The sequence below is a fragment of the Babylonia areolata genome, chromosome 10 (assembly GCF_041734735.1).
Source record: "Babylonia areolata isolate BAREFJ2019XMU chromosome 10, ASM4173473v1, whole genome shotgun sequence".
NCBI classification, from domain to species: domain Eukaryota; kingdom Metazoa; phylum Mollusca; class Gastropoda; order Neogastropoda; family Buccinidae; genus Babylonia; species Babylonia areolata.
The window spans coordinates 20,377,973-20,391,420 of record NC_134885.1 but is presented as its reverse complement, the minus strand read 5'-3'; the positions used below and the strand labels follow the sequence as shown (position 1 = coordinate 20,391,420).

The window sequence follows — 13,448 nt, the reverse complement described above, 5'->3', positions numbered from 1 at the left end:
CCTGTGACCTTGATCCTCAGAGGAGCTGGTCAGCATCCCCAGGCGGCGTCAGATTCTCCGCTCCTTCTACAAGAAAGTCATCGGCACCTACTTCTCCTCACCTGTGGAGGGCAGTGAAGCAGGTGTGTGCATGTAGGGGGCGGGGGGTGGGGTGGGGGGGTGTTTGTGTGTGTGGATGAGTATGTGTGTTAGAGGGAGTGGGTGTGTTTTGGGGGGTAGGGGTGGGTGGGTGAGAGACGAGTGTGTTTGTGTGGTTTGCTTTGAGATGTTTGAAATCACTAGAGAAATGTGTCATCATCATGTTCATCATCATCAACATTATCTTTGTGTTTGTGTGTGTGTTCTTGTGGAGTTTGTGTCTTACTGACATAATCGACAAAAGTCTTGAGATAGGACAGTCTTATTCAGCATTGTCACATTGATCTTCAGTTTCGGGCAGATTGAATCACACTGTGTGAGTTTTTGAAGTGTATATTATTGCACGCTTCAACTTTTGTAGTGTATGTTGTTGTGTGCTTCAAGTTTTGTGGTGTACATTATTTTGAATTCCAAGTTTTTGTGGTGTGAATTATTTTACGTTTCAAGTTTTGTGGTGTACATTATTTTGAATTCCAAGTTTTTGTGGTGTGAATTATTTTACGTTTCAAGTTTTGTGGTGTACATTATTTTGAGTTTCAAGTTTTTGTGGCGTGAATTATTTTACGTTTCAAGTTTTGTGGTGTACATTATTTTGAGTTTCAAGTTTTTTTGTGGCGTGAATTATTTTACGTTTCAAGTTTTGCACTGTACATTATTTTGAGTTTCAAGTTTTTGTGGCGTGAATTATTTTACGTTTCAAGTTTTGCACTGTACATTATTTTCAACGTTTCCTTCGACAGGACCCTCCGAGTTCAGCCACACGGCCAGTGACACGTACATTGTGTGTGAGGGCCACAAGTGTTACGCCCTCAGTTCTCCCCCCTATCAGCTGTTCGTGCTCTACACCCCACACATCCCCACCTTCGCCATGCGGTATGATCATTATGATGGTGGTGATGGTGGTGGTGGTGATGATGATGGTGGTGGTGATGGTGGTGGTGGTGATGATGGTGGTGGTGGTGGTGGTGATGATGGTGGTGATGATGGTGGTGATGATGATGGTGGTGGTGATGGTGGTGGTGGTGATGATGATGGTGGTGGTGATGATGATGGTGGTGGTGATGATGATGGTGGTGATGATGGTGGTGGTGATGGTGGTGATGGTGGTGGTGGTGGTGGTGGTGATGGTGGTGGTGGTGATGATGGTGGTGGTGATGATGGTGGTGGTGATGATGGTGGTGGTGGTGATGATGGTGGTGGTGGTGGTGGTGATGATGGTGGTGATGATGATGGTGGTTGTAGTGGTGATGATAATGATGGTGGTGGTGGTGATGATGATGATGGTGGTGGTGATGTTGGTGGTAGTAGTGGTGGTGGTGGTGATGATGATGGTGGTAGTGATGATGGTGATGATGATGATGATGGTGATGGTGGTGATGATGATGGTGGTGGTGGTGATGATGGTGGTGGTGATGATGATGGTGGTGGTGATGATGATGGTGGTGGTGGTGGTGGTGATGATGATGGTGGTGGTGATGATGATGGTGGTGGTGGTGGTGGTGATGATGATGGTGGTGATGACGGTGATGGTGATGATGATGATGGTGATGATGATGGTGGTGGTGGTGATGATGGTGGTGATGGTGGTGGTGGTAGTGATGATGATGGTGGTGGTGATGATGATTTTGATGGTGGTGATGATGATGGTGATGGTGGTGATGTTGGTAGTGGTGGTGGTGGTGATAACAATAATAACGACAACACCAACGACAACAATAACAATAATGATGATAATAAGAATGATACCACTACCACTACTACTACTACTACTAATGTGAATCTATGTAGGACCAGTTCTCTAAATAGGGGTTTAGGTGCTTTAAAAAACGGGCGCACACACAAGCGTGCACGTGCGCGTGCACGCTCACACACACACACACACACACTGGTGGTGTGTCCATCGAGATCGATGATAACCATCGTTGTCATCCAGCTGGGGGATGGGGGGAGGGTGGTGGTGGGGTCGGGGGGGAGGATGCTCATGAATCTATCTGTGAATGCGCAGATGGCTGAATAGTCCAATCTGCGCACGAAATGTTCGCTGACAGTTGGGGCAGACAAAGACAGGCATACCATTGTCAGGGAGATTGTTTGCCCGTGACTTTCTGGCCTGCCTCTTCTGAACAGCTGCAGCAGTCCTGTTGGCCTCGCACAACTTGGCGCCTTTGTGCACAGCAGCGCGCCATTTGTCACGGTCCACTGCAGATTCCTCCCAGGAGTCAGGGTTGATATCAAACGCTTTCAGAGAGACTTTCAGAGTATCTCTGGAGCGCTTCTTCTGAACTCTGTGTGATCTCTTCCCTTGTTGCAGCTCGCCATTGAAGAGTCTTTTGGGCAGCCGATGGTCTGGCATGCGCGCCACATGTCCAGCCCAGCGAAGCTGGGACTGCATCAGGATGGTGAAGATGCTGGGAAGGGTGGCTTTTGCGAGCACCTCTGTGTCTGGGGTCCTGTCTTGCTGATCCTGTCTTGCTGGGGTCCACTTGATGTTCAGTAGCTTCCTGAGGCATGTTGTGTGGAAGTGGTTCAGCTTCTTGGCATGTCGTTGGTACACTGTCCAAGTTTCGCAGGCGTACAGTAGTGTACACACTGTTCCCAGGAATACCTACTGACAGCTGCACAGAGACACGTACAAAGCGCCTAGATATACGTTGGTGTGTGTGTGTGTGTGTGTGTGTGTGTGTATGTGTGCACATGTATGTGTGTGTATGTATGCACACGTTTTTGATAGCTCTGATTCTGTGGTTGCTCTTGCAAATGAATTGATATTGTCATCTTGCCTGCCCGCCTTGTTCATTTGGCTGAAAACTAAACAAAACACAAATCCACAACACAAAACATACAAGCCAACAGAAACCCCTTCATGCACAGTTCTATGTTTATCATTTTTTTGTTCTGGTTGTGATGGACAGTGCTGCTTTTTTTAATAGTCGACGGGTGTTTTCACGTGTCTAGGTTTTTCTTTCTCTGGTGTGCGGTGTGTTCTGTGGCCTCTGCCTTTTTCTTTCACTGGCTCCCTCCATCGATTGTTTATAGAATAGAATAGAATAGAATATGTCTTTATTACCAAGTGTACCGGGGTCACAAGGAATATTGGGGGGGTGGGGGTGGGGGGTATTACATAACAAGATACGAATATAAATCGAAAATCATACACAAACGCAGATACAGTAGAAATTAGGATACATACAAGTGCATATCAATATTATTATAAAAAATTGTGCATACTCACACATGCACGCACTGCACACACACACACACACACACAAACACACACATGCACACACACGCACACACACACACACATGCACGCGCGCGCGCGCACACACACACACACACACACAGACACACACATTTGAACAGTAGCTGCATATTACATGTGGATGGGGCTGATAACTAGATCTTCAGGTATATGGTTGTTGATTGCACAATTCTATTTATCATACTGGATTTGTTCCAGAGACAGGGCATTGACTGGTTTGGGGAAAGAGCTATTGGCGAAGCGATTTGTTTTTGTCCTTATACTTCTGTACCGTCGACCAGAGGGGAGCATCTCGAAAATCCCAAAAGCTGGATGTGATTCGTCCTGGCTGATTTTGCTTTTATTTATTCATTGATTGATTGATTGATTGATTTATTTACCTATTAATTGAATGTCTTCAAGCGTCTGTATTCACATGTGTGTGTGTGTGTGTGTGTGTGTGTGTGTGTGTGTGTGTGTGACTGATGTTTCAGGTCCATCACAAACAAGACTCTGAATGCTTTCACCAAAGACAAAACATTCCTCATCTGATCATCAGGAGGACAGAAGAGTGGATCATCATAGTCAGCTAGGCCAGTGTTTCAACATTCCGGCCAATGAGAATGAAGAAAGCAACGCGAGATTTAGCTTCCAGCCAATGAGAATGAAGAATGCAACGCGAGATTTAGCTTCCAGCCAATGAGAATGAAGAATGCAACGCGAGATTTAGCTTCCAGCCAATGAAAATGAAGAAAGCAACGCGAGATTTAGCTTCCAGCCAATGAGAATGAAGAAAGCGCAAAATTTAACTTCCAGCCAATGAGACTGGGAAAAGGAACGCAAGATTTAACTTCCAGCCAGTCATGATGAGGGAGAAAAATGCTGTTTCACTTTCAGCTGATCCTTTCAGAGCAGAGCAAGTCATTCCATGTTCACTTTGTGCCTTGTTGGAACTGTGTTTGAAGATGTATGCTATGGTGAATATAATGGTGTGTTTTGTTGACGTTAATATGACCATTAAATGTGGCTGTGCTGTCTCTGATAAATGGGTTTATTGAGAAGTGGGTGTAGTTAATGAGAAATAGGAATGCAGTATTTTTGTTGATTTTCTTTTTTCAAAAGTCAAGCATTTTAGAGTTCTCTGTGTGCGCATGAGAATGTTTGTGTGTGTGTGTGTGTGTGTGTGTGTCAGGGGGGTGGGGGTAGGGGTGTTATGTCTGTGTATGTATGTGCATACATAGTATATTGTGAATGTTTCTTGTGTGACTGAGCGGGCGAGAAAGAGAAGTCCGAATAAAAAAAGAAATCACATATTGTAAGATTAAAGCGAATGTGGTGTGCTGACAGTGTGAGAAAGAGGAGTACCCAATACTTAGCTTGACGGTAAAGATTCTGTAGCCTTTTAGGGCCCTAGTGGGCAGTGTACTTATATTCACTGTGTCTGTGTACCCGGAATAGGAAGGTAGGATTTTAAAACAAATCTTAAAACATTCCTTTTGAAGCAGTCTCTACAAAATAGAGCACTCCATTCCGTGTATGTATTGTATGGATCCACATCTTGTTTTTTTGTGCGTGCACGCGTCTGTAGGTATGTGTGCGTGTATGCATGTGTGTGTGTGTGCGTGCGTATGTGCGTTCATGTATGTATCTATGTGTGTTTTGTAGCGCTTTGTGTCAGACTGATTTGTTGTTATGAAGCATTTAGAGCGATGTGTCTTGTTTTTTTCTGCTGCTAAATCATATCATGCCAGGAATGTTTGTTGAACAATAATATCTGCCTCTGTGTGTGTGTGTGCATTGTGTGTGTGTGTGTGTACGCGCGCGCGCATGTTTTTGTGTGTGTGTGTGTTTTTGGGTGTTTTTTTTGTTTTTGTTTTGTGTGTGTGTGTGTGTGTTTCTTAACTTCTTGTGACTGGTATGCAATGCAGAGGTTTTTTCAATATTAAAAATTCAACATATCATAAACTAGTGTATAATAAGCACTGCCTGTTTGAAAAATTACTTCTGTGACAGTGTATCTGCAGGAGTGTTTACAATTGTTTTTATTATACTGAAAATGTATATTTAGAAAGCACACACGTGCATCCACAACCACCCACCCCACACACACACTTATCCACACACGTGCATGAACACACACACACACACACACATGCACTCGCATATTCCTCACTCGCTCAGCACTCAGTAACACACACACACACACACACACACACACACACACACACACACTCGCTTATTCCTCACTCGCTCACGTACATACACACACACATTCACACACAGTACCACACAATTGTAGGATATGGCCTACAGTGGTCACCGGTTGTGAATACCAAAGAAAATGTGTGTGTGTGTGTGTGTATACATCATTTTACATGCTAACATGATAGTATTCGTGTATGCAAATTTGAGTAATAAATGCCTAATGGGGAAATAATGAAGTTATGTTTTGGCTTCCTGTTTGATTAGGATTATGAAGTTCACTCTGTGTTTCTACAGATATTTTCCATGCACTCTCTCGACTCTGTCCCGGACTTTCTATCTATCTATCTATCTATCTATATATATATACACTCACATATATTATGCGCGCATGTGTGTGTGTTTCTCCCTCTCTCTCTCTCTCTCTCTCTCTCTCTCTCTCTCTCTCTTTCACACACATACACAAGCACACGCGCGCGTGTGCACACACACAAACACACACATACACACAATTGCACGTGCATGTATGCATGCACAACACAATCTTAACGCCGATTGAACTACACCACACAAATATCATATCTCTCAACTCAGCAAATCAATGTGGAGTTTGGGAAAACGAAAATAAAAAGTTTACCAGGGACAGTAGTCGTTTGTAAGACACTGGACACAGGACCTCGTTTTTATTAGCACGAAGACTACTGCTCAAAGCGGTAAAGCGGAGTGTGTTGGGGAAGGAGGCGAGAGGAGGGGTGGTTGGGCAGGGTAAATAATCCTGTCCGTTCCAGATTCGAACCCGGGACCCTCCATCGCATCCTCGCCGGGCGTTGTATCCACTAGCCTGATGTCATCGCTCCACGCAGTTCATCTCGCGCCACTGACTCCTCGTCACGTCAGTGTGTACTCACTGGAGAACAAGGGACTCCAATGTCGCTTTCAGCAACAGTGTATCGAAACCACTAAGATGTACATATGTCAGTGATACGCGCCAATGACGAAAACCGGTTTATCTTCTTATAAACGGATACGAATCAGGCATTGTAGCCCGTGACACTCGATACACAGGTATGGTCCACAGGTATGGTCCCTCAATACGCGGGTGTGTCCTCACCAGGTACTTTCAGTTTTGTTTTGTTATGTTCTGCTTTTTATGTTCTGTTTGTCTGTTGTCTTGGTGTGAATGAACCAGTGTGATGTGTGAAGAACTGACGGAACTGTTTCAGTGGTGATGATGTTCAAGAGAAAATAAGATAATTCCCGATTTAAGAGAGGAAACAACCATGACGGCTGTAACACACCGATCACACAGATGATCAGATTCATGGTCACCCGGAAGAAAAATAAAACAACAACAACAACAACAACACACACAGACACACACACACACACACACACACATACACACACACGCACACACACCACAAAAAACTGCCCACAAACAACAGAAAAATGTACTTGAACAATTGATGGACAATCAAACAAGGCATTGCATAGTTTATGAAGATCATTTATTTAAAAGTTAGAATCAATGTACAACAGAAAAAAATGCACAGGAACACTTAACAATCAAACGTGACATTGCATATATATACCCTACTTTGTGAATATCATTTATTAAAAAGTTAGCATCAATGTAAGTACCATATTCAACCTGTATGATATATTGATTTCGCCAATATTGATTTGTGGGGAGCGGTGGTGTATGGTAACCATAACAACTTAAACCGAACAGTTGCTATGTAAGCTTCCGTATGAAAAACTACATCCAGGTATATAGAATCTCCACCCCATTGTCAGACCTACACTGGCGCCATTGTTCTGACTAATTCTAGGACCGGGACGACAACTCCTGCCCTCAGTCACCGTACTAGTAACGTCAACTTCAGTAGGCTACCTGCAAGACGAGAAAATCAAAGGAATGGTGCATTCTATTGACCTGGTTTTCACTAAACATGCTTTGAGCATCACTGGACCAGCCGTGCAAACACGTGACAACCAGCATATAATATATTGTACCTTACCTGAGCTAAGGAAAGCTCTTCAGGAGGAGCAGGGAGGATTCCCCAGCAGCAGACAGGAAGAGACATCATGTGAGGCATTATGTAGGAGGCCTTGCAGGACGGTCATGGAAGCTCACGGGAGTCAACTCATTATACTTACTGTTCATCAGTTTATGTCCGACGGTTTCCACACAAAATAAATGTCCATTAATCGAGGAAGATGACTTTTTCCTGCCATGCCCTGTTTATATTTGAATTTGGGGTAGCCTTTCTTATGTGTTCATCTGTTACTCATGATCCCATGAAATGCCGGGGAATTTAGTATACTGAGGGCTAAACCTGAAAACTACACTCAGTGGGAAATGTACTCTAAACAATTAATGCATTTGCAAACCGGTCTTTACTAGCGGTTTGTTGCCAAATCAGTCAAAAACGATCAGTAAAATTGTAAAAAAAAACCTCGAACAAAATAAGCTTTTTTCAATTAACAACTCTGGTTTCTCTTTTGTTTTGTTTTTTGAATTGTTTTTTTGGTCCTTCTCTCATCCAACTATAATACATGCAACTGATTCCGGCATCCACACATGGTTTTAAAAATGTTTTCAGTCAGTCTGCCGCGGGGTTCATAAAACAGTATCAGTATAAATACCAGTAGCTCAAGGAGGCGTCACTGCGTTCGGACAAATCCATATTGTAGGTTACACCACAACTCATGACCTTAACTCAAATTTCATGAATTATCCAGACGTATACTTTCGAGTTGTTTGGATACGTTTGATCAACTCGTGTTGATACTCTCTCTTGTCCATTGGAAGAATTGAACCAAGGGAAACAATTGAAGTAAATCATTTTGCGTATTGTTTGGCATAGCTTCCCTTTACGTGCGATCAACATGGCGAAGGTAGTGTGCGCGAAACAACTGTTTGCAATGTTAAAACGTAAAGGCCTAAAAAACGGTGAGTAACACGGGTGTTTGTGAGGAGCGCTCCGGTTGGCAATGTATACACTATTTCCTTCCTTGTGCGTGAAAGTTCATCGTCGACTCTTGATACACACAAAAAAATTTTAAACCCACATTTGAAAAACAAAAACAAACACAAAATGTTGAATCTACTATCAGTTCAACACTAACTTCCCCTATACACCATAAGAGATATAAATCAAAGGACGTGACAATAAGTTACACACGCACGCACGCGCGCATACACATGCACACACAAATTATACACACTAACGAAAGGCAGTTCCACAAAATTTACCCCCAAAGTGACTTGCAAGTTGCATAGTTTGTGGTAATGCCATGCATATCTTTTATGCGTGTGAACAGTTGAAAATATCTTTACCACATTCATTTACAAAATCAGCAGTTCCATCTGCTTCCATTGGAAACGTTTTATTCATGACAATCTACTTATGTCTGAAATAGTTAGAAGTTTAATTTGGAGCCCCATTGGCTCTCTGTTTTAATTTTAATTGTTGAGTTGTTAGTTTGTTGTTTTATTTTTTACTCATAATTGTTTGTGATGTAAATTCAGATCAGAGGAATATAAAAAGTAATGATGATATGAGGTATATGGGGGGGATGGCCAAAGGGGTACATTTTTCATCTATTTATAATCACAGTTGTGGATGAACATTATGATTAAGCAAGAGAAAGAATGCACACACACAAGTGGGTGTATGCTATATATACACAGATTACCAGTCAAAGAATGTTCATGATGTGAGTTCATACAGACCATCAAAACGTTTACAAAGTGTGTGTTATTTTTACACACACAGCTTACAGAACTTCACATTCAGCAGTAATCAAGAATGGTCAGATTCTTGAATTGTCTTTGCACAAGATTAACAACTAAAGATATTATTTTTAAAAGTTAACTGTTATCATTAATATTATTGTTATTATCATTATTATATGTTATTAATATTATTATTGTTATTATTAATATTATTGTTATAATTAATGTTATTGTCATTATCATAACTGTTGTACTCAGGAATTTAAAAAAAAAAAATGGTTTGAAGGGAGAATACACTTACCAGTACTAGTAAATGGCCTAGGTTAAAAAAGAAAGAAAATCATATATATATAATATTCTGTATCTTGCTGAGATTCTGGAGACTGTTTTATGCTGAATATGAATTTACCACTGTTTGCCTGTATAAACTGTGTGTTACATGTGTGTCCCAATAAAATAACCCACCCAATTTTTTTTGTTTTATAGGGGGTTTACTTTCAGGGTATCATGGTGGTTGATATGATTGATACAATGATAAATTTGTGGCTATTGAATTCTGGTAATGAGCTCTGTCTGGGGAGAACATCCCAGTTTTAGTTTTTACACCAGGGAAATGTGTTGAGAGCAAAAGAGTAATACAGAAAATGTTTCAAAAGATGTGCATGTAGTTATTTGTAATAATTGTATTCTTCACTGGTTTTTGTTTGTTTGTTTGTTTGTTTTGTTTGTTTGTTTGTTGTTGTTTTTTCATCCAGTGTAGTCTCTGTCTTGACTACAATTTAGAATAAACTTTTTTTTTAATGCAGCGTAGTTGCATACATGAACTTGATGAAGCAAATGACACTCAAAGGGTTAAAATTTAGTGGTTTTGAAGGACACACAATGTGTCATTGCGAGTCATGACCTCACTAATAGCCAATGCTTGAAGAGATGGCACCAAATGTGATCGATATGATTTGTAAGAATGTATTCAGAAGAGTTAAAGAAGGTGAAGGAAATTGTGCTTTTTCTTCTTTATTTATCTGTTTATTTTACGATCAGTAAGGTAATGTAAAAATTATATGGGGAAATGTGTGCTGTAGAAGAAAATGTTATGGGTTATGATTCTGAATTTATAAACTTGTACAACACAGCAATTTGTGTGCCTAAAAAAAAACCCAGCATGTTCAGTGTTGTGTCACAGCAGACATTTTTGTTCTTCAGGTTGTTAAAGCATTGTAACTTGCTATAGTATAACCTACAATGTAAGCCGTGTCATTACATTCACTCTACAACACCAAGTCCAGCATGCATAGATTTGCACTGATAGAAGGCTGGAAGTTCTTGTTGGCCTGTTTTTGGTGGAGTTATCTTGTGGACAGTCTCTCAGTCTGGACATTTGACATATTTGACACACCAGCACTCAGTCAGGGTCAATCTAATGACGCACTTTCTGATCAAATCTGCATTGCTACACACATGTGTATGCAAAGGCAGACTGAAGCTTTGATGCAGGATTTTTACTCTTTCTCTCTTTTTTTTAAAAAATTTTTTAATTTTTTTAAATATGTCTGTGCCTTCGAGAAATTTTTCAATTGTCTCAGAGACCAGCTGGATGAACACGGAGATCATCTTTTCCCATTTTAAAGTGTCAGGGACGCGTGTCTACGCGTTTTCAAAAGTCCTGACACACTATAGAAATTTGTTTCACCTCCTGCTGTAGAACTGGAATGCATGTCTCCTTGTGTGGCTGTGTCAGTTGGTTCACCTGTCACTGTCAATCTATTCATCTGTCAGTTCACCTGTCAGTCAGTTCATCTGTCAGTCAGTTCACATCACCTGTCAGTCAGTTCATCTGTTAGTTCACCTGTCAGTCTGTCAGTCACAGGGTACACAGGAAGTGGTGGAAAGACGCCACCTCATCTTCATAACCTGTAACTCCCACACTTAAAAAAAAAAAAAAATTGCTGTTGTTTAAACTATATTATTGTATTGATTACTTGCAGTGATCTATAGTAAATCCAGCATGTGCTGATGTGCATAAAGTTATGTTTGGTAGTTATGGCCCGTAGAAATTAGAATTTCGGATATATTGAATTTTGTCATTTGCAGCTTAAAAATCTTGTAAATCAGTGAAATTCATTTGATATACTGCGATGGAAGCTTGTGCACAGTTCTCCTAAAGATAGGAAAGTCTGTCAGTGGACAGAGCTATGGCTTGTTGTACAGTTTAGGATTTGTGCTTTGTGAACCTTGTTGTGTGCACGTGTTACATTTAGACATATTCTGAACTGTTGGCTGGATTTTATTTTGACTGTATGTATGGGCACATACACAGTGTGTAAGTATTATAATTTAATCCTATTCTGGGTTTAAAATCTGGGTTTTTAATCCAAAAAAATTCATCACATTATCATCCAAGTCATGTTCCACAATCAGTCAGGGGTCAGTTGGAAACAAAATCAAGGTCATTTAGGTTTTGTTTGTAAACAAATCAAAGGTGGCATGGTGATAGGAGAGGGTGAAGAAACAGACTGGTTTCTGCCAACTTGCAGGAAATGCAGTGAAGAAAATAGGCTGAAAAATGGGTAAATGTGCTTGATTCATCATTTTGTTTCTGATTACATCCAGTTGATTCTGGAATGTTCTTTAGATGACAGTATTATGAAATTTTGCATAAAAAGTACCCCATGGATTTACACCCAGACAATAAGCTCTCTCTTTAGATATGTGTGTGTATGTGTGTGTGTGTGTGTGTGTGTAATATAGTAAATGTGTGTGTTTGGGTTTTCAATGACCACTGTGTGTGTCTGATTTCAGAGTAAACGGGTCAAGACCACTCCCCTTTAACTGATAGCATTGGGACCCATCCATCCACCATGGACCATTCTAAATGGAGGCAGGTGATTGGCCAGCACCTGGGGCGGAGGCAGGGCGGCCAGCGATGGCGGAGTCTGATGGAGGACCTGCGGTGTGTGGACTGCGGCCTCAAGCCGGCCCTGCTCCTGGACTTTGCTGTCTCCACTCCCACCTGTCTCCCCACCCTGCTGACCGCTTTGACCTCCGCCGCTCTCCTGTCCAGCCATCTCACTGTAGTCACCATCGGGGTGGATGTGCTGATCGTCAACATAGCATCATTTAGTGGTTTGATGGATTCCTGTCCCAAGAAACCATTCTCGGATGTGATGTATGTGGATGTGTCGAGTGGTTTGGATTGCCCTCAGCTGCTGTCAGACTCAAAGTCCTCTGGTTGTCTGCAGGGGACAAGGAACAGCTTCCTCAGTGTCTTGGAGGAGCTGGGTTCTGGGAGCAGCGTTGATGTTCCGTTGACAGGTGTGGAGGGCAGCCAGCGACCTAACCCTTCCACTTTGTTTGGGTTGTTTCTGGGCTATCCTGTGGTGTATTATTATGACATGAGTGTGGATTCTGCGGACAACTGCCTGTCGTGGGTACCGCTTGTGAACTTTGTGCTGAAAGGCAGGGCATGTGGGATCAGAGAGCGCGGACAGTGCCCCAGAGAGCATGTGGTTTGTTCCTTCACTGTGCCCCAGGCTTTGGTGGAGGAGGCAGAGGGCAGGGTGGCAGCCTGGTTCAAAGACAAGAGAGACTGTGCACTGGGATGCAAGCTGTTTGACGAACTTGACCTGGAAAGAAGGGTTGTTCAGTTGCCCAGTGTTTGCCTTTAATAGGATTTGATTTGGGAGGGGGGGGGGGGGGGGATTTTGTGACTGTGATATTAGACTGCCAGGGCAAGTATAACTTGATTATGATATGTTAGGCCATTTCTCATTCCAGAAGAAGTGAACATGGTTTTGTGGAAACAGCTGACAAGCTTTATGTATGCTTGCTTTCCGTAATTTATTGATTGCGAATGATTTGGATTATAACTTATATAAGGTGCAGCTTTGATTTTTTTTTTTTTTTTTTTTTTTTTAATTTACCAATTTTAAATGATCAATACACAGGGAGCAGGCAGGTTGGGGGGGGTGGGGGGGGGGGGTAGCCAAAATCCATATATATAAATTTCAGAAATACTCCCACAGTATCGGTGTGCATTGCATAAATGTGAATTGTCTGGGCTGCTCCATAATATGAGGTTGATGCGGAAAGAGTTAAAATACAGAGTTGGACTTGGAGTATGTTGCA

At 41.9% G+C, this 13,448-nt stretch overlaps 2 protein-coding genes across 2 annotated transcripts in view; both read left to right on the top strand.

Annotated features, from left to right (window-relative positions):
• LOC143286874 (protein fuzzy homolog) overlaps nucleotides 1–5,806 on the top strand; it is a 231,380-nt gene extending 225,574 nt beyond the window's left edge. The window contains exons 9-11 of the mRNA XM_076594774.1: nucleotides 21–122; nucleotides 879–1,011; nucleotides 3,874–5,806. Coding sequence (XP_076450889.1) covers nucleotides 21–122; nucleotides 879–1,011; nucleotides 3,874–3,931 — 293 coding nt within the window. The 3' untranslated portion in view covers nucleotides 3,932–5,806. The remainder of the gene's footprint in view (nucleotides 1–20; nucleotides 123–878; nucleotides 1,012–3,873) is intronic.
• Nucleotides 5,807–8,466: 2,660 nt separating this feature from the next.
• Nucleotides 8,467–13,257, top strand: LOC143286488 (UPF0739 protein C1orf74 homolog). The gene is made up of 2 exons (XM_076594065.1): nucleotides 8,467–8,537; nucleotides 12,123–13,257. Exon 2 carries the CDS (start codon nucleotides 12,182–12,184, stop codon nucleotides 12,986–12,988), a length of 807 nt encoding a protein of 268 aa, XP_076450180.1. The 5' UTR covers nucleotides 8,467–8,537; nucleotides 12,123–12,181; the 3' UTR covers nucleotides 12,989–13,257.
• The last annotated feature ends 191 nt before the right edge of the window (nucleotides 13,258–13,448 follow it).